The sequence below is a fragment of the Argopecten irradians genome, unplaced genomic scaffold (genome assembly GCF_041381155.1).
Source record: "Argopecten irradians isolate NY unplaced genomic scaffold, Ai_NY scaffold_0270, whole genome shotgun sequence".
Taxonomy (NCBI): domain Eukaryota; kingdom Metazoa; phylum Mollusca; class Bivalvia; order Pectinida; family Pectinidae; genus Argopecten; species Argopecten irradians.
Window position 1 is genome coordinate 6,400 of NW_027187737.1, and position 21,645 is coordinate 28,044.

At 31.6% G+C, this 21,645-nt stretch overlaps 1 protein-coding gene and 1 long non-coding RNA gene across 4 annotated transcripts in view; one reads left to right on the top strand and one right to left on the bottom strand.

Moving 5' to 3' along the window:
* Nucleotides 1–648: 648 nt before the first annotated feature.
* Nucleotides 649–21,645, top strand: part of LOC138312276 (AT-rich interactive domain-containing protein 5B-like) — a 32,648-nt gene continuing 11,651 nt past the window's right edge. The window contains exons 1-3 of one of the 3 annotated variants that reach the window (XM_069253241.1): nucleotides 649–867; nucleotides 1,071–1,325; nucleotides 21,175–21,397. In XM_069253241.1, coding sequence (XP_069109342.1) covers nucleotides 847–867; nucleotides 1,071–1,325; nucleotides 21,175–21,397 — 499 coding nt within the window. In that variant the 5' untranslated portion in view covers nucleotides 649–846. The remainder of the gene's footprint in view (nucleotides 868–1,070; nucleotides 1,326–21,174; nucleotides 21,398–21,645) is intronic. The other 2 variants (XM_069253240.1, XM_069253242.1) reach the window with 2 other exon arrangements.
* LOC138312278 (uncharacterized) lies at nucleotides 14,510–15,698 on the bottom strand. The gene is made up of 2 exons (XR_011206897.1): nucleotides 15,475–15,698; nucleotides 14,510–14,965 (listed from the first exon to the last, which is right to left on the bottom strand). It is a non-coding gene; the product is annotated as an uncharacterized lncRNA (long non-coding RNA).

Below are 21,645 nucleotides of genomic sequence, written 5' to 3' on the forward strand. Positions count from 1 at the left end.
GAGCAAGAAATATTGATATTATTGCACTTTTCCTTCCGCCTTCATCTGATGTCGGAAGCTGCATCAAAGAAACAGGCCTTCGGAAATGAGAGTCGACAGTCAGCAAAATACGTCCGATAAAAAAAGGCTGACCTGTCGACTCTCATGTTATGGGAGTATACAACAATATTTTGGAGAATTTTAAAAAAATGGGATAGTCTAATATATATATATATTTCATTTAAATTATTTTAATGGTGCTTTAGTGTGTATTGTGCATTCATTTTTTTCGTTGCGGTGGTTTAATATGAAAAGGTTATTACGATTATGTCCGATAGTGGCAAAGCGAAACTAGACTTGTGACCTATGTCCAGTATGGAGCCACAAAGTGTCAAACGTTTACGCGCCAAATTTCATCAAAACAACACCCGCAACGTTTGTCAACTGCTGTCATCTTGTAAATGAATGTTGTACTAATTATCTTATGACACTTACCCATATCTGGTTTGAAGACATGTAACTTAGCTATCCTACCGTGCGTATCATCGACTTCCGTCAACAACAAGGGCCGCCATGGCTGATGAATTCTGGCATCATGGGATAGCTAAATCTGTTACAAATCGCGCCTGAAATATGCATCAAATTCATTTTAAAACAATATTGCAATATTTTATTACGTATTTAAAATATTATGAACGAAAATCATTTGATTTTGTGTGACGTGCTTAATATTTGGAATAAATTATGATAATGAGGATACACACACTCAACACTCGTGACGTCACGTAATTAGGTCCTAAATATAAAGTATTGTTGGTGTTCTGCATGCCGAGATCATCGAGATGAAAACCGATCTTTTATAGGAATATGGAGTCCCAAAAGGTCCAGGTAAATATACATTTTCATTTATAAATTTATTTTCTATGAATTTTTATTCAAACGCGTTGAAATAATGCCCGAAATACGTACAGAAACTAGGATGTTATTTATTGAACAAGTGACCTACTATGAGAAGGGAAGGGGAAAATTTATCAGCGATTTACACACATACCGATATATCTGATTTTCATTCTTATTGCTTTTCTTTTCAGTTTGTCGGGGCGTCGTGTGGAAAACATGGACCATATACATTTTATAAAGCGTTCAAATATTTTAGAGACAATAAATTTAGAATTTTGACACTTGGAGAATTTTTCTTTCTGAAGATATTGAAAGAGGGCCCCATTTGTATAGGGGAACTTCAGTTGTTGTGGGAAAATAGTCAGGAACATCAGATTCTTGCCAGCGTCCGACTGTATTATCTGCCAGAACACACACCAGCAGGAAGAGAAAACTACCATGGAGAGGTATAATATTTTTATTCTTCAATTCTTACATTATTCCCCTGCGCAGATTGAAATAAATATTTTGAATGGAGTTATGTGTGAATGAATATTTCTTTCCACTTGAGTGGTTTTACACAGAACTTGACAGGCTTATATTGTGTCCAGTTATTAAGTGACACGTCCATAAATATTTAATAATGTTTTGTTCAATTCTTTTTCATCTTTTGAATTTATACAATAAAAGCATTGCATAAATTACAGGTCATGATATTGATTAACGAAAAATTATTTCATAATTAGATTTTATCATTAATCATCAAAAAATATCAATCTCTGCATTCTATTGTTGGCTGAAAGATTGTTTGTTATAGTTATGAATTTCAGTTACATGGTCTTTAATACAGCGAGAGGTAACATGAAAAAAAATTTAACACTTGTAGATTATCACTCTGATGTGTATGTGGGGCCTCCCACGGGGGAACCAATAAAGACTCCTATCGCCTTGAAGGCATTTCTGTGATAAACAGATGTAAAAACCTCATGCCCTTGTTATTCATGTTATTAGTGGACAGGCTGTCCATGAGCCTCACGGGCGGTGTGAAAGCATGTGTGTGGTGACCGCTTACACACACGCTATTGAATGTGTAATCAGCTACTCACTTAGCAAGTTTAGAATATTTCAAAATGTATTCCATTATTTATTGAACTTTTTAAATACCCTTACAATACAATATATATGTAACAACTTTGACTTTTATTTGAAAATCTATAAGATAATTTAGTTTTGCATTACAGTTTAAATGTCTTAAATCATATTTACTCGCTTTAATCATCAAATAGATATTTCTGCCAGGCAAATTTATGATGAAACAATATCTTCTAGGTCATCACAGCGATGTTGTAAAAGCAGTAATATTATAATGTTGACTCAAGAACATGTCTTCTAAAGAGGCCACCGTTGGGGAATTATTTTAGATCAAATTGAATAAATATGCTTTCAATTAAGACCTCATTTTTTCATGTAGAAAAAGATTAATTTCTATTTATATACTGGAAATTACTAGCAGTACAATAATTAAGATTTTTTTTTTTTTTAATTTAGATTTCACATTGAAATGTAATGGATTTATTTTGATTTTTTTTATCCATGTATCCTATTAAGATAATAAAAATGTACATAGTTAGATATTCTATTAAGAAAATCAATGCAGTCTATGTTAAAATATACAGCATGTTCTGTCCACATGTGGCTGATATATAATCCCGTAGCAAGGCTATATGCCTATATCCCTGAGGTAGCAAAGTACCTTGGTTATTCCAGATAACAATATTTACCCAGCTAGGATTAGTTCTGGATATGTAATCAGAAACAAATTTTCTTACTAGCATTGTTTCCGTATGAGATCTGTACGACTTCAAAATGAAATAATTCCGAATATCAAAATTGCTTTAATTAAAACTCCTTAATCGGTTGTGCTGTCACTATTTTTATAATCTCTTGTTATAATGTTGAAGGGCTTCTCCTGTGTTTTTGATCATGCAGATCTAGTTAATTTTACTCAAAACTCTAGATAATTTATGAAGCCATATTGAATTTACATAATTTCATTGATTTTACAGACACTGGCTTAAATTCTGGGAACAGCTTGAGATTTATACTCTCAATGGCAATGGCGTTCTAATTTCTTTTTTTAAATCTGCTTGTTAGATCATAGGTTTATGAGACAAGCTTTGCTTCTTAGTTGTTATTAACATGTTTACACAGTTGCAAGTAATATACCTCAACCCATTTATCAATTATGCAACGAACAAATAAAAAATAGGTGTCATGAGCATAGGCAAAGCAAGTGAAGATAAAATTATTGATCAAGTTATTTTTCCGGTTTTGTCTGATTATCATTTACAGAATGCCACGAGGCATTTCTGTTTTGCATAATGTAATATTGTCAATATCTGTATAGGTTGTAGTATAGTATAAGACCACGTTAGTATTGAGAATTTTAAAACCTTATATGATATTTTACGTAATATATATATCGAACAGGAAATAACCTTTTTGTAAAGGTTGGACTTAATCTGATTTTGTGTGCATTTATATAATCTAACATGCTATTACATGCCAGTTTAAATATTTGTCAGGGTTGGAAGCTAAAAAATAGGGCAAGCCCTGTAACCTGATAGCTGAGAGATGTTTCCATATGCCCTATGGCTTAGGTGAGGTGTGTCTATTTTTAGGTACATATAATGATATGAGAAAATTTTTATGAATAGCTGTAGTACAAGTTTCAGATTATGTTATCATGCATAGATCAATTATAAAATATGTTTTCTGTTATTTGATTGATATGAAATCCTTGAATAGAAAATATTTTTTAAGGTTTTTTTTTTTAAGTTTTAAAATATCTGGAGATTTATTTCGGTCTAAATTTGTAACATAAAAATTGCTCGGAACGAGTTTCGAGATTTTGAGATACTATAAGGTTGTTTATATTATAGTGTTATCAGAGCATGACTCTGTATTATGATCAATATATTTATAACAATATGATTATATTGATACCATTCATTTTATAACAATTTCTAACATGTATCCATAAATTATAATAACAGATTTTGTATACAAATCCTTGTCTCAATTGAAAATTAAACAACATTGAATTCTCTGTAGATTTGACTTAATAAAAATTACAATAATGTCGAGAGTATTTCAACACAAGATAATACCAACACATTGTCCTAATTGTTAAATATCTCGATCAATTGTAATGATTCCCTAAGCATTAAGGCATGCATTCACAAAGATTATGATCAGCAGACAATAGAACAATTTCTGTATTGGTTCGACAATGGTATTTAAAGATCGTCTTTAATTGGTGTAGAGGCAGTCAACACTTCAATGGGCCAGCATTTACACCGAGATCAGGTTTTCAAAAGGAATGTTTAGAGGAATAATAGTCCAATTCACAACAGGATCCAAAACTTCCCCGTTTTTACCCCAATTTCTCTGTTTACATTAGCAAACCCACGCATCACCAGTTTCGCAATCAGAATCTTTTGTGTTAATTTTCTCAGGCATTGAGTTTGAATGCTTTATATATTCATATAGGTATCAATTTCATGTGTTTTCAAATTAATTTGATCATTTCTTTTTTTCAAAAAATTTAAACTACATTACTTGTAATTAATGTACATGTATATAACTTTATGTGCAACATACCACAAATACACGCATTCAAATGAATCTTCATTTTGATGATTCGATGAATATTAATTTGAAATGATGTAACATTAAAATGATTAATACCCTGTTATTGTTAGTTTTAAATTTGTGTAAATCTTTTCTTTGAGATCCCATATATAGGCCGGAATTTAGGCAACTAAGTAATGCCACACACTAATTTTCTCCTTTATTGTCACGCCTGAATGATCTTAACTGACATTTTGTAATTAATATCCTCAAGGTAAATAATCGTCCTGGAGATAAACATATTCAATACAGCAACCTTCCTGTCTTTATGTGTATAAGAGACTCCACTGATGTAGTGTATTGTCAATATTTCCATTTCTGTTTGTACGCTATATAGTAACATGGGAATAATAGAAACTTTAAAAGTGAATCTCGTTTAAAAATTTAATTAATATAAAAAAACCTCCGTAAGTATTTAAATACTTTTTTAGGTAATCTTAATTAAATTAGAACAATGTGTTTAATTCAAGTTAATTTGTCTTATTGAATTCATCCAAAAGTATTTATAAGTTCTGATTATAGCTAGAGGAAAAGTCTAAACAGTTGGTAATTAGATTTTTATTCAATTTGCAGGATATACTGGGTTAGGTTTAGGCTTATTGACAAATGTGTGCTCTGACAAGCTGGCACCCTTTGGCCTTTTTCCAGAAAAGGGGTTCCCCATGGGAGAACAAAAAATATTTGTTTCAAAATAAATATTGCTTTAATAACATCTTTTCAACGCAAAATTTCAATTTAGATTGGTGGATTAACTTTTTATAACATATTTCTGTTTTAGTTTAATTTTTGAAAATATCAAATTAAAAAAAAAAATGTTTTGATAATTTATTTAAATAAAAAAAAAATCTATTTAGTTAAAGCTAAATCAGTTAAATAAAAGAAATGTTGGGGTGTTTTTTTTAAAAAACAACATGTTTATAGAAATTACACCTGTTATTGATATGATGTTACAGATTTGATATAAATGTGTTCGAAGTTGTTGAAATTGTTTTTGTGTTCAGTATCTTTAGGTTTTAATTTATTGTTAAAGATATTGTAAAAATGCCTTTCCTGCAATACATTTCCTGAATGGATTGTACATGTGACAGGTCTGACACAGATGTTATTTCATTACACACACTCACATATATATACCCATTGAACTGAGTCTTCCACACACATTGGCATTTATACAGCCGCAACAGCCATTCACCACATCCCAAGTATGGTGTGCTTCCTGTCTTCATTTGGATTTAAACAAAATCATTTAGAAAATGATAAAATTTTCAAAAAAAATATTTTGCAACTGTGTGAATCTGATTAACTTTACTTAAAGATAGTCTGTATGAAAACATATAAATTATCTGTTGTTATTGATGAAATTAGACAGTAAAAAGTTTGTAAAATATTAGTAGGTTAAGCTGACAATGCTTGATAGAAATGACTAGCATACACGCTAGCAAGTGTTTACACACACAGCCACAGCTGACTACAGGGTAATATAGGTCTCAGTGTAATAGTAGCTGTGGACATGATTACCATAAACTATAAATACACATGTGTACTTAAGTAGTCCGTCTAATACAGAGATACCAAAATATTTCTAAAATTCATTTTGTATCAATATTGCTTTTAAATCCATATTAATGAACTTTCAACACATTATTTTCAATGATAGATCACTTTCTTTCATTAAAACATGAGATGATATTGATCTGAAAATAAATAATTCATAAATGTTTTCACTATAACGAAATTATGTATTCTGCTACTGTTGTTATTTTGTAGTGTGTGTCTGTATTGATATATATCCATCTGTTAGAAGTAGATTTTAGAAATCTATAATTCCAGTTACATTTTATAAATATATATGTTGTCATTTATAAAGCTAAAACAGTGTTTAATCTTGCCATAGGTGTTATTTTCCATATTTTGTGGTCATGCATTGAAGATAAATTCCTTAAAACTTAACATGTACTCTTAGCAATATAGTCACAGTTTGTTACACATTCAGAATTTTAACCATAAAACCTAAAACTGATAAAATAAAACCTGTTACATCTAAACAGGATATATATGGGACAAGACATTATTGATCACAATGAAATACAATGTGTGATAAGAAAAATAAAATAGAATTTTCAATTAGCTGATTTACTGAACTTCGACAGATCAATGATAAATTGTGGCATGAATATTTCCAATCAATGGTGTCCAATTGGTTTTTTTTTTATGACAATATTAACATTACAGTCCTGAGAGAGAGAGAGTTATTATGTGACTATTTTAATTAACACATTTATTGCAAACATGTTTTACCACAGTATTGAACATCAATTATCAGTCCTATTAACATCGATCAATGAAAATGATTTCTTATTATAGCAAGTGTAGAGTTTTAGAAAAAATTCAAAATGTTCTGTCTTATATGAATAGCTATATACATTCCAAACACTGCACCAACCATGATTATGTATGGGGGATAACTAACAGTGCTTGAATGTCGACATGAAAGCAAAAAACAAGAACACAGGAAAACAAATTTGTGGTTTTTGTTTACCCAAGAAAAAAACACTGAACAGAATCATATGTATCAATATTTGCTGCATCCATTATAACAATCTACTATAATTCTAAAATAGAAATTTTCATAATCAATATTTCGTAAACAAAATGGATCATCAAATTGACTTCTGATGCAGACTTGAATTGATGTAACATGTTTCAGATTATCAGTACACCAGTAAATGATAGCATACACTTATGATTACAGTTGTAAGTAGTATATTAGTATGGGACTAAGATGAATTATGTACGTAGCCCTGTAGTACACCAGTAAATGATAGCATAGACTTATGATTACAGTTGTAAGTAGTATATTAGTATGGGACTAAGATGAATTATGTACGTAGCCCTGATCAATAATAAGACTTCATACATACATATATATATGCATGGACACAATCAATCTGGATATTTTCTTTTATGTAAGTGCTTATATTACATTATACTGTGTGTATTAAATATTTCTTAGAAGAAAAAAAGGTTCTGAGTGGTATGATATTTTATGCATGAGCACAAAGGAAAAGATCAATAAGCCTTAAAACTTTTACCCCTGAAATTCAATATTGCTAATCATTTGTCAATTGCTGGCAGAGTCCATTATCAGAACCAAGGGAAGCCAGGGGAATTTTGTAATTAGAAAGACAAAAAAATCCCACATGCCGGAGAACTCTAGTGAACCTTAATGACATAGTTTCTGGTGATGATGATATTCTGACAAAATGTGCATGACAGAGAATGAAGTAATTTGCATATATTAATAAAACCAGACAGTGTTTTAACCAATAAACTGTTCAGACTGATAAATTGTTCTCTTTAAAAGTATTTCATTGATGGTGAAATATATCTACTGCATCACTTTGAGAGATGTTTAGTGGTAATGCTACACCCTGCTACTCCCTATCAGGACTCTATATCTGAGTATGTGTCTGTGATATCTCCAGAAGAAAGTGACTGCCCTGTATGAAAGCATTGGCCTGATTGCCCACGGCTAATATCTTCACCTTCTGGGACCAGTAGATTTATTACATGTGTCTCCATCCTCTTCAGGGTTACTTATTAACAGCTAAAATGTAGAATTAACAATCTGAATTAACTGTAGATGACAGAAATTTTATGATTACGATTTTACATTATTTGAAATTACTTATTTTATTCTAATTGGCCTATGTTAGCTTGAATTTAAAGAAAAAATGCAAAACGCATGCAGATTGTCCAGGCCATGTCTTTGAGATTACAGATGAAATTTACCTGTTAATTACGTATCTAAATGCGTCCATTTTTAATGACCTGCATTTTCTTTTTGATTTAAATGAATTTGATATTCCTGTTATACCAGATAGTAAAACATGCTTACAGTAAAACACATTAATAATGAACATGCTTATAACAAATTTGTGGTTACTAATAACAATTATTTCATTTTCCTGTGTGATTTTGTTGGCTCCCTCAATGTTTTACTGTATAATGAACACACTTACAACAAATTCAAGGCTATAACATGATATCTTTTCATTCCCTGTTAAAGTTCCTGTATGATGTTTTTCTTATGTGTATAACTAATATGCTTATTTTTTATAACAGTAATTTCTCAGGTCAATCCCAAGAGGTTTGTTATAACCATGTTTTACTGTAATCTATGAAGAAAAAAAGGTTGTTGATCATCTCTCTGACAAATTTTGTACATCACTGAGAAAATGTGAACAACAATAAATGACTAACATTACACCTTAGCAGGTGTAGCCTTTTACAAATACACAAAGTGAAGTCCAGTCTAGATCTAAGACCAGACCACAGGGTCATGTTAGAGTGAAGATATGGAAATGAGGTCCGGTCACTCAGATTAGATTACAAATGGCTTAATAATGACAGCAAACCCCTAGTGTCCAGGGTTTATTTACAGGCCCATAGATGGTAAAGGCTTACAATTGTTCATGGTTAAAATCAAAATGACCTAGCAACCAATCTAAAAATACATTCAATATTTCATTTCCTTTTTCAATTCGACAAACTTATTGTTAAGACATATTTTGTGAAGCTTCACGTATGTAAAACATTTTACTGCTTTTAGTTGAGCATGGTTGTTTTAATCTAATATGCGTAAACGGTATGGCGGTTATCAGAATTACGAATTCATAATTTATAATGGAAATGAATTCCAAGCAAACCATTAGAAAATATTATAAAAAGTAGCATTTGTTAACTAAAAAAAACTTGATATACTCTAAAAATGTTTATTCTTTAACTCTACCAAAACCACTTTAATTTTTAAATGATGTCAATGGACTATACGTGTTTAAAATCTATGTGTAATCTTAAATCTAATCTATCCACGACATTATTCCTACGGCTATCTCATCTCAATACTGCCTACTTGAATGAAATATTTTAACAGTTTATGACTCATTTCTTAACTTTTTACTTAGGTCAAAAGTGTTGCTACTCCTGTAGGAACAATATAGATTATATATGCAAACCTTAGTTGATATGGGTTTTTTATTCATTAATTAAACCCAGCTATGATACTTAAGATTTAATAGGGTTTTGCAATTTAATGTGATTGAAAAAAAGTTTCATTAAACATAAAATAGTAAATTTCAGAGAAATAATTAAGCCAAAGCTTTACAAGGTTAAATGAATTGTTTATAGACCCATGAACTTTATATCATTAGTTGATTAAGTATGATGTACGTTTCAATGTACTTCGTTTTGACTTAAAATTATCCTGTTGTACACTAGCTTACAAAAACATTTTGACAAAGTGAATACTGGTGGGTTGTGCTATGATCACTGAAGCACACTGCCTACCCCAATTGAACCCAACACAATCTATTTAAATGTATGGCACATGCTCTATAATAAATATTTCACGAAGCTAACAATGTAACCAACAGATTTATAACTCTGACAGAATTGATTTACGTCCTGAAATTTAAAGGAAATCAACATTTAAAAATGCTTTTGATTGTGTATGTTAAATAAAGGATATTTATTGACAGGTAAAGATATCTATCAGACATAGTCATGTTTAAGATGACGTAAACAAGAAATCAATTCTGTATAATTTTTATTAATTTTTTTTTTAGTTTGTCCGGGGCTAAAAAGTTTTCAGATTCATCTTTATTTTATAAGATTGCAGCTCTTTATGATAATTAATGGTTACAGGTAGTGTACGATATATCTTTGTTTGTAAAACAAATTAAATCAGTATGCTTCCTGTACCTGCACTTCTTTAATTGCATTAAATTTTATTGCACCAAATTAATTTATTATGAGATAGCTGTGTCTTTGGTTTGCCCTAATGCTTTAGACAAACCACAAAGGATCTCTTGTGTAAGGGATTTGAAACTTTTTTTTTTTTTTTTTCAATTCTTGAAAATTGATACACTGACCTGGTTTGTAATAATAATACTGTGTCGGTTTTTTATTAATGGTACATTTTCGCAAACATCTTGTGATCAAAGTTATTTAGTATCTGTCTTGTCATGTAATGTACTTAATGGCAATAGTATGTGTGTACTTGTATAGTTTTACTGCAGGAATTGTGTACACTTTAGCTGTGTTCTCTGAACCATAAACGTTTTGGTATATTTATACAGTTTTTCATGCCGGTTTACATAAACTCAAACATCCAATATGATTAATGAAAGACTGCTAAAAAATATATGTACATTTACGTTCATATAACTGGTTATGGTTCTAGATATATATTACCCTTGTGAATCAACAAATAGAATAGATAATGGTACTCTAAAAAACATCAGGCCTTCTACCAAACAACAACATGCATTACATTGCATTTTCATTAAAGGTAATCAGGAGATAAAAAACGAGCTATTTAATTACACGAACAAGTAAAATTTGATTAGAATAGAAATAATCCACTTCCTCATGTAATTTGGCCGAATGGAAATCAATTTTATAAATGAATGAGGTCCAACCAGTTCAGCGAGTTTGTAATATGTATTGTGGGGCTTATTGCTTTGGCCTGGAAATCAATACATCAATAGCACAGTATAGTCTGATTCAAGGTTCAGATGAGGGCTCCCAAGGGGCATTGTCTTATATCAAACCTTAACTTTGGTTAACTAGGGTTCAGATGAGGGCTCCCAAGGGACATTGTCTTATATCAAACCTTAACTTTGGTTAACTAGGAATCAGATGAGGGCTCCCAAGGGGCATTGTCTTATATCAAACCTTAACTTTGGTTAACTAGGGATCAGATGAGGGCTCCCAAGGGGCATTGTCTTATATCAAACCTTAACTTTGGTTAACTAGGACTCAGATAAGGGCTCCCAAGGGGCATTGTCTTATATCAAACCTTAAATTTGGTTAACTAGGAATCAGATGAGGGCTCCCAAGGGGCATTGTCTTATATCAAACCTTAACTTTGGTTAACTAGGACTCAGATGAGGGCTCCAAAGGGGCATTATCTTATATCAAACCTTAACTTTGGTTAACTAGGGATCAGATGAGGGCTCCCAAGGGGCATTGTCTTATATCAAACCTTAACTTTGGTTAACTAGGGATCAGATGAGGGCTCCCAAGGGGCATTGTCTTATATCAAACCTTAACTTTGGTTAACTAGGACTCAGATGAGGGCTTCCAAACCTCAAATGTAATATCAGATCAGACAAATATTTTCACTTTAATGGTTTAACTATCTTAGTCAACTCTGTTTCTCTTTAAAAAAAAAAAAGATTTTTAGGTCTTCAGAGAAATTTCTTGTGATGGGTACGTTATCAAATTAACATTTTGAATTCCATATACAATATAGCAGATCGAATTGAGAATGCAGGACCTATTAGTCGATGATATAAAATGCTTAACTGCTTGCATTAATGAATGATAATAGTGTATGCCAGTATCAGAAATATACAGTATTGATTTTGTTACCACTGCGTATGTTCGTACAGTGACACAGATCATTGATCATAACTGAAACATCTACAGTAATATTTTGTATAATATTGGTTATAGTAGTAAAAAGAAATTAATTAATATTTTAACGTTAACACACATCTGAATTCAAAACAAAAGTCAATATTTATCCAGAACAGTTGATATAACTGAAATATCTGTAACATTATCTCGTTGTATTATTATTGATTCATATTTGAATACTACAGCAGCTTTCAAATTCTGAACATCAAGAAGTCAATATTTTCATTTCAACTGCTTTAGATAAATTATTCAAAATATGACATTACTTGCCTATCAATTTCAATGTACATTAGTACTGTAAGTACATAAGTGCTGTATTTGTAGATATTCAATAGATTTGTAACAATTTGGTTTACCTGGTCTTAGTATAATGAGACCAAGTAAGGTGTGTTGTTTGGTGTCTTTTGTGGAATCCTTCGGTGAGATAGCACTATAAAAAGGCAGAGTACTAACTACACATGAATACATATACCACAGTCTCCCAGAAGGGAAGCTAAAAAATTAAGTCAGTCCTTAAGTTTATACCTTATCTGTGAATAGGATGTCAAGCCTAATAAACGATACTTTCAATGGTACATACCGTATTCAGCGCAATAAACACTCACAGCACCCCTTCCCATTTTAAGGCCTCATTTTCACTTATACTGACTTAAATACAGACTGAAACCGTGAAAAGCGTGAAGTTTTCTTTATTTGATATCTTTTGTAAATTAGCTGAAGGCTAAAACTCTGTACAATAATTGTGTGAAATGTAGCCCCTCTTTGGTCCTATAAGGTGCTCCTTCAATTTTTTAACTGGCCCTGAGAGTTTTCATTGGGTTGAATATGGTATATGTATACACTGTATATTTTTTAAATAAGTTTGTAACAAAGATCAGTAAACACTCCTGTATGCTATTTTAATAAAATACTGTTCATAGCTTATAGACGTCCATATCCTGAGATTTTTCTTAGCTTTCTGAACTGATTTATTGTTCCTAACATGCTGAATCTGGTAATATCCTATAGCACAAGTTACTAAAGGTTTTATGTTTATTAAAGTTGTAGAATAATTATAAGTTTTATGAGCTGGCATTTGTAAGCTTACAACATTGATTCTTCTCTGTACTGTAGGTGAATTACTGGTATACATGCGCTGTATACATGTACAGACTGTAATTGTTGTATTATTGGTGACTTAACCAGCTTATAATTAACAGATGGCAGTCAATGCTTATGTCATTACAGATATCACAAAAGACAGCTAATTATCAATTCACATGTACAGTTTTGTATATACATCTGTCACTTAAATTCAAAGTAACTACATGTATATTCGATAATTGTGTTATGAAATTCGACTTTGTTAATTATGCATGCTTTTATTTGGTTGTCATTTTTTTCACTTAATTACTTTGATTGTATTTATGGCATTTGTTGTGTTTACATAAATTATAATTAATTACTCTGAATTTTCATTAAACGAAGAGTATAAAAATTAGAAGCATTAACTGCAAAATACAAATAGATAATAATAAACAATTAAAGGCCCACTACCTTTTTGAAACGGCTTTTTATTTTCAAAATGGGAATACAAAACAAATTTTTATATTTTGTAGAGACACAAAAGTTATAAGCTTACTGTTAGTAATTCACTTATCATAACCTTTTAAGCAATTTAATTGAAATAGATTAAATGTTAATTTTCATAACGCAGGTCGCCTTATGTTTCCCGTCGCCGTCCTTATTACCGCGCGTTGGTTGACTATTACTTCGCCAGACGACAAAACAGCGAAATTAATCTTCACTGTTAACATGGTTAACATGGATTACGCAAATGATTTCAAATTTGCTTGGTGTTGTAACCTCATCTTAGGTCATTGATATAATTCTTATTATTTTATAATACAGTGTTCCAGCTAGGATTTGAAAAGGGCAGGGCGCTGGGCAAAAAAAGGGCATTTTTTTCCGCGACATAAAACTTTTAGGGCATTTTATATATGACATACAGCTAATATCAGAAACAACTGTATAATATGTATATCATTGCATCATAATCATCAATGATTGTAATATCAATACCTATATTATGGCATCAAGTAGACTTTGGGAGTGTTTTGTGAATTCTCCAAAATGTCTGAGACATAGAAAGAAAATGTTGACTGTTTTGATAATAATTTGTTTATTTTTTATTTGGATTAACAGGATGCCACAAAATCTGCTTTGTTTCAGTTCTGTAGTTGTCTCTGTACTCTCTGTTGATTCCTTAAGTCTTACTTTAAGAAAATCTTCCATATATTTGTTTTTGCAATGTGTGTTGTCATTTACAAAATCCATTCAGTCTTGCATCAAGTAACATTTACCAAATAAGTACATGCATTATAAATTGCCACAATTTGTCTTTAAGTGATCATGTGTTTACCATTTTGTTTCAGAATTTAGTTCTATCCATGAGCTTGAATGTATTTACAGAATGAAAAGAGAAGAAACAAAATTCTTTCAATTAAATTCAATTTATTTAACAACTATATAGCTAGTAAATGTTGAAAACAATGTATCCACAGCTCCCTGTAATCTCACCATGCACTCAGTAGACATACCTACACATCTCTCAGACATTACAAGTTATCAATATTAAAACAAAAACACTTTCATCCATGATATCAAGAAGTTAATAAATTGAAATAAAAAAATATATACAAATTGTAACAAAGTTGCATGTCCAAATTAAGTAGTTAACAACAATTGTAATTGACTTCAAAAAGAGTTCTTTGATAAAAGTATGTGTATATATAACCTAGGAAATTTGTCACACATCACTAAATCACTGACACACAATAAAATAAGGCTGGTTGTGAGGTGTTCAAATGTGTCAGCTAGCGCTGGACATCAGGAGTACTAGTACTAGTCCTCAGCATCAGATTTGTCATCTATGGAGTAGAAGGAAGCTCTACAAATTAAAAAGAAACCCAAAATATTAAACAATTGGACCATTCTTCAAATTTTATTCTCAATGTTAATTATTTGAAATTGCATGTCTCTGAATTAACGTTTGTGAACGAAAAATACGGCTTATAGTAATACTTTTTGTTCAAATTAAGTTGAAATAGATGTATAGAATTAAATGAGAAATTCGATGACTGAAATAACTCCGTGTATTTTGATGATTTGTGCCTGGACTTAACGAAGCCATGCCTCACGGCTCAGACTACCATAAAATCTATAATTAAACGACAAATTACACAATATATCTATTCCAAAGTGTTATCGGTGGCCTAGAATAATAATTGCCAATTCAAAATCTCGCTTCTTGACCGATAAAACTTCTTATTTTGTGAATTTATTTACTTTTTGCACATCAAAGAGAAGCCGACACGCGAAAATGCCACGCCGATTTTGAAGCAATCGAGGCAAAAAATGTATCAAAATATATGACGAAAATTGCATATAACTACATACCTGAACATCCACAAAAGATCGTGACATTTCTTTGCCGATTTGTTGAGTTCTTGGCGAGATAAAAACATTGTAAATTTGTTTATTGTAAGTCGGAAGTTGAAGACATCAATGATATGCGCGAGCAAACAGGAAGCAGGAAGTTGTGTTAGCTAGACTTGCTAAGTCCGGAATTTGGGCCGACGATATCGGGACAGTATGGGGAAATCGAAAAAAGGGCAGGGCGATGGGGGGAAAGGGCAGGGCGTTAGGAAAAAAAGCAGGGCGCTGGAAATTAAGGGCAGGGCGCCGCGCCCTGCTAAACCGACCTAGCTGGAACACTGATAATTGTTTTTCAGAAACTTTTCATTTTTGTTTCGGAAAGGTAATAGGTCTTTAAAGGATGGAAATAGTACATACCAATCATATGTGTGCTTTAATATGATGTAATTGATGTACAGATTATACAAACATACATAAAAATGATGAACATACATGCTTTAATATATGGTGTTCACATAATGATGTACATATTATTTACAATAAAATGTATGTACACATACATAATGTATTATAATGCTGTTGACATACAGTCATACACACATGTACATACCGTACTTTGATATGAAATTTTATTTATGCATGTGCTGTAATTATGTACATATATAAGGATATTATATGCACATATATGGGAGATACTAGGGTGTGTATGTGTGTGTACTAACTATAATCTGTAAATAAATATACAAGGAATCTGATCAGATCAGCCGACCTTGCTATTGTGATGTAGTGGAGATTTGGCACCATATTGTATTACTACTGTAATAAGCTGAGTATTCTGGGTTACATCCACACCATGGAGACAAGATGTATACATTACATAGTGTAATACCACAGTGGTTCAGGTACTTCTTAATATATTGGGTGGTGTATTGCATCATGGTGGATGAAAATATATATATGTCCTAGGAAATATGTATTGATTTTAGTTTGATGGCAATCGCTCATTATAAAATTCATACAGTCTTTGATCCAGTTTATCATACATATGAGCCATATTTGACAATACTAAATTAAGCCCCCACACACACACACCCCCCCACTAAATTAAGCCCCCACACACACACACACACACACACTCCCTTTCCCTAATAAATACACAAAACCTGTCCTTTTAAGTCTCAACATTGAATATGATATAACCAGAAGTTGCATGAGGCAAAACTGAAGAAAGTTATAGACTGATGACCATTTCATATTGGACTTAGGGACTTAGCTGTAGAAATTTCATTCTTAATCAAGCATTCAAGATGGCCACCACAATGTGAATTATTGACATTGTTGCTGAGAAATCCATGCTTTGATGACCTTTTCCTAGTTGGATACCTATACCAAAATAAAGTACAGATCTAAATAGAGATCCTCTTCATCGCTCTCAAAAACAATCACAATTATACATGTATATTAAATAGTACAATTTACACGAACGTAATGTAAAAAAAAGCCTATATAAATATAAAGACTGGGGAGCTGGACTTTATCACTACTAAAGATGGTGATAAAAAGTTGCAATGATAGGCACAAGAAATGGGGTTTCAGGTCATCATGGAAATTACAGGTATTAAATCTGGTTTAAACCTACAGTAACTCTTTATTTAGTCAATCCATGTTTTGTTATTATGTATCATGATATGTAAAGTATTTAGCTATAGGCCATAGAAATCACAATATTAATTCTTCATTAAGATGCTCTACCGCCGATCGCGACAGAGCATAAATGATATTCATCATTTGAACCGAAAATGGTGTTTAATCATGTATATATATGTCTAATAAGCACATAAAATATAAAAAAAATAATTTATTTTGCCTTTGGTGCACGCGCAATCAGTATTTCATTCCATGTAGGATATACAGTTGTAAGGAATTTTTTCGGGATGCAATTAATTATTTTTTATGTTTTTAACTTAAAGTAAAATTAGAAGCTCAAACTTTTCAATGATGGTAATGGTGTAAAGTAAGTAATTTTTTCAACTTAAGAAAACTACTAAATCGTCTGCTCATGTTTTTGATAATTAAAAACTACTGTTTGTCAGGAATGGAGCATCTTTAATTAATGAATATAATATATCATTTTATTCATGTAATGAACATTAGATATTAGTTTATTCATAAGATTGATAGTGAATATGACTACTTGGTATATCAATTTTGTTGACTCATATTTTGATGTGAATTTAACTTACCATAATACATATATCATCGACCTTGTGATTACTGATGTTATACACCTAATGTATGTTTGTACTGTATATTTAATCTATATGATCACGGACAGGATGTTCCTACTCTTGTATAAATACATATGTTACTTTCTCAATAATGAGATGTAATTCTTACATTATCTAACATTAGCGGACACGATTTTTCGACCACTAATGTGTAATCAAGATCCTGTTCCTGTGTTATAGGAGGGATCATTATTGTCGGGCTACTTTAATTTACCACACTACATTATATTGATAGTTGAGTTTCATTTCATGTCAATTTATTTAGTCCCTGTAATTTTTCATATGTATAATTGATACTGAATTCCAAACAGATTTCGTTATTAAATTGATAACCTCAGGGTCATGAGTTTGAATCTAGCTACATACATTGATCTGGGCCCAGTTTCATGTAGAGTCCTTAAAATTTAAAGGATCCCTTCACTTAAAATTCTCCACAGGAAAGCATTACAGATTTTAAGGAAGACTCCCTAACTTAAGATTTTTCCTTAACTTTTGTAATGCAATTTATGCTAGGGAGTTCTTTAAAGTTAAGGAATGTTCATGAAACTGGGCCCTGGCTGAATGTTGATAGTTTTTCTCCGAGTACTCTGACTTTCTTCCATCGTATAGACTGTTGATAGAACCAACAAACCAATCTTGTATAGCTATCCTTTTTGGGGCCTTCTTCTTTTGGCTTTCATAATTATCTCGTTTCTGCGATTTTGTAAAATTGAAAACATTCTGTAAAATGTTTTGGAGCAGGTCAAACTTCTCTAATGAACCAATTCAGGAAATGCCAGTACCTATGTAATGGGGTTTTATCTTTGGTAATTAGTAAACTCTTTGTACGGGGGAAATTGGTTTGAAACAGAGCTGTGTAGGTATATAGCTGGTAGCTAGGAATGAGCACCACCCCTATACTACTGAGGGAACTGTACTGCTACAGTTTTACTAGTAATATGTGTGTCTGTGCATTGTGCTTTGTGTTACAGGTTTAGAAAAAGAAATAAGGACATTTTTCAGGACTTGTGATTTGATACTTGGTGTTGTCTTCTTTCAAAGCTTAATTCTTCCTGTATTTATAAGGGAGTGTATTATAAGAAGATGTGGTGAAGCAATCACCAGTTGGTCGATGATTTTACTCCAGGTGCTCCAACTTTCCTAATATGGCACATCCTTAAATTCACGACCCTGGCTGTTAATAGGATGTTCAAACCAAATCCTGTATTATATTTACAAGGCAGAACAAACCAAATTTTATATAAGAAAATTCAAGTTGTTAAATGATCTTGTTGACATCATTCATCTTGTGAACAGAACGCAAATTACTGGATAATGTGGTATCAATTTTAATTATCAGTAATGAGGATGTAACAAAACTAATATCCAGTGTATTTCAACAATGCATTATTAATTTCCTGTGTTATCTAACAGCAATCATAGCTTTATCATTATATATGTATTACATGTTATGTTGTGTAATTTAATATGTGCCTCTCACAAGCACTAAATCCTAAACTGAATTATTTTATCTCAAGGCGTACAGCAAAATCAATTAGATTGCTATCTTTGTTATAGTCTGTTTCAAATTCCTGGTACAACTTCTGAACGAGCAGTCCATGTGAAAGCCGTGGATAGTAGTGTATCTCATCTGAGATAAGACCAGGAAAAAAAATCAATTTACAAGATACATATACCGTATTGCATTGCAGCATAATTTTCAGAATGAAATGTATATGAACAGAAAAAAAAATGCTTTAAGTGTTAAAAATTGATTTTAAAAATCTTATTCCCATGAGATTAAGCCATTAAAACACCCGTAGAATCTGTCAGGGTGATAATGCTGACGATAATCACTGGAGCCAGAAACATAAAAATGTCACAGTATTACAGATATGATACTTAATCGGGATATCAGAATTAATGAATCAGATGAAATTTTACAAAAACAAAACTAATTAAACTGGTGAGTGGGAAAAAAAAAAGATAATTGATATGAAAAGCAGAGAGGGTGAGCTTCCACTGATCTAAAATTAGAAGGAATGAGAACTTGAAGTGAAAACATAAAATATCATAAAAAGGAGAAAATGATATTCATTTTGTGCTACAATGAAGAAAAACAAATCAGGCAATTTAAATTATGGATTCATTTTAGATGGGATAAAACACAGTTAGAAAAAAAGTAAAAACCAGTGACTGTCAGTGCATGTAAGTTTTTTATTGACAAAAATAAATTTGTTATTCTGATAGATATGTTATATTGCTATAAGAATGTGCCAAAAATCAAGACAAGGCTCTGTATATATATTCATACGAGAATAATTGATTTGTGTTGACTAGTGCACAAGCTATGCTTTCAGTGTTTTTAAATGTTCTATATCACAGACTGTGCGGTGTACAGTAGTCTAAAACGGTTTATCATAAACTCCGGGTCAGATACACATCCTTAAAACTCAATACAAAGCAGCCTTTTACTGGGATAGGGTTTTGATTACTCAAATTAAAATTTCTGAAGCTGTAAGTCAGAGTAAGAATAGACCTTTAAACTGCAGGCATTACGCAATGCAACAACAGATAAAAATATTGACATTCACTATCAGTGTTATGTATAGACAGAATGAATAATGCATACGCTGGAAGATACCTATCCCAGCTACTCGTAAGGAATATATCATTTATTTCACATTTTTTATCAACTTCATTTATTCAAGCTTAAAAGTGTTTCTGGTTGGGTAATTTGTTTCTATGCATTCAATAGTTAGAACATTTCTTTTTTCCAATTTGATATGCAAGCCAAGAATGTATCAATAATTGATAGTCTAATGCGAACATCTAATGATTTAACTGTCTTTCCCTTGATGATTTTTCCCAGGTAGCCATTATAATCAAATTTCAGCTGAACACTTGATATACAAGATGGAATTACACTGGGTAAAATTGCACAGTGTACAGCGTATATCACAATGAACAATGCTTTCTTTAAATTATTTTTACCATACAATGGTTCAAGCTTGCTTTACAAGGGAAATAACTCTTATGAAATCAATTGACAAACTACTTTAGATAGAGTGCATTGAGTCTTGTAGACAGTATGCTTTATGTATTATAGACAGATTGTAACAAATATATATCATTTACATTTTATTATTAATTATTTATTTTTATATGTATACTTTATATATACATTTTCTTGATAGTGACAAAAGCTTTAGTTGTAGTTGATCTTAATTTCTTATTCAAATACACTGTAAAATGACTTATACAGTGTTATCACTTGATTTCAGGCTGATACTGAGATATCTATGCTTACCGGAGATATCTAGAGGAGGAAGGCCCTATTAATGCATACCAATTAAAATTGGCCTAAAATATGCAACACTGTCAATCGAAAAACTTATAAGCATTAGTTATTTCCTCTGCATTGTGTGTTGAATCTGAAATTTTTCCATTACAGCACGAGATTCTGGCCTTCTCGGAGAAGTTGATTCTGAGGTTGGACGACCTTGTGACCTTGGTATACCTGGACCATGTCGAGTGGGGTTTTGGACTCGCCCTTTTCCATGAAGACAATGTGGAGGGTGATGTCAAACCATCAGATCCTCAGACAAAGTTTTTTGCTGACACACGAAACTCAGGACTCATCATGGATGACGTCCAAAAAGAAATTGATGTACTGGGTGAGACATTTGCGTAATTTGCTTTTGATTTAAATGGTTTGTTCAAATGAGCATATCTAGCTTCTATTTATCTTTGAATAATTACTGGTACTTATACTTGGACAACTGTATATTAAAATTTGCAGAAACAGATACTGGAATAAATGTTAATTCAAAAGTATAACTTATCAATACTTTACATGAAATTAATCAATCAGTAACAACTGCGATAACAATAACATATTTTGCAGTTGTTACTTTTTTGACAC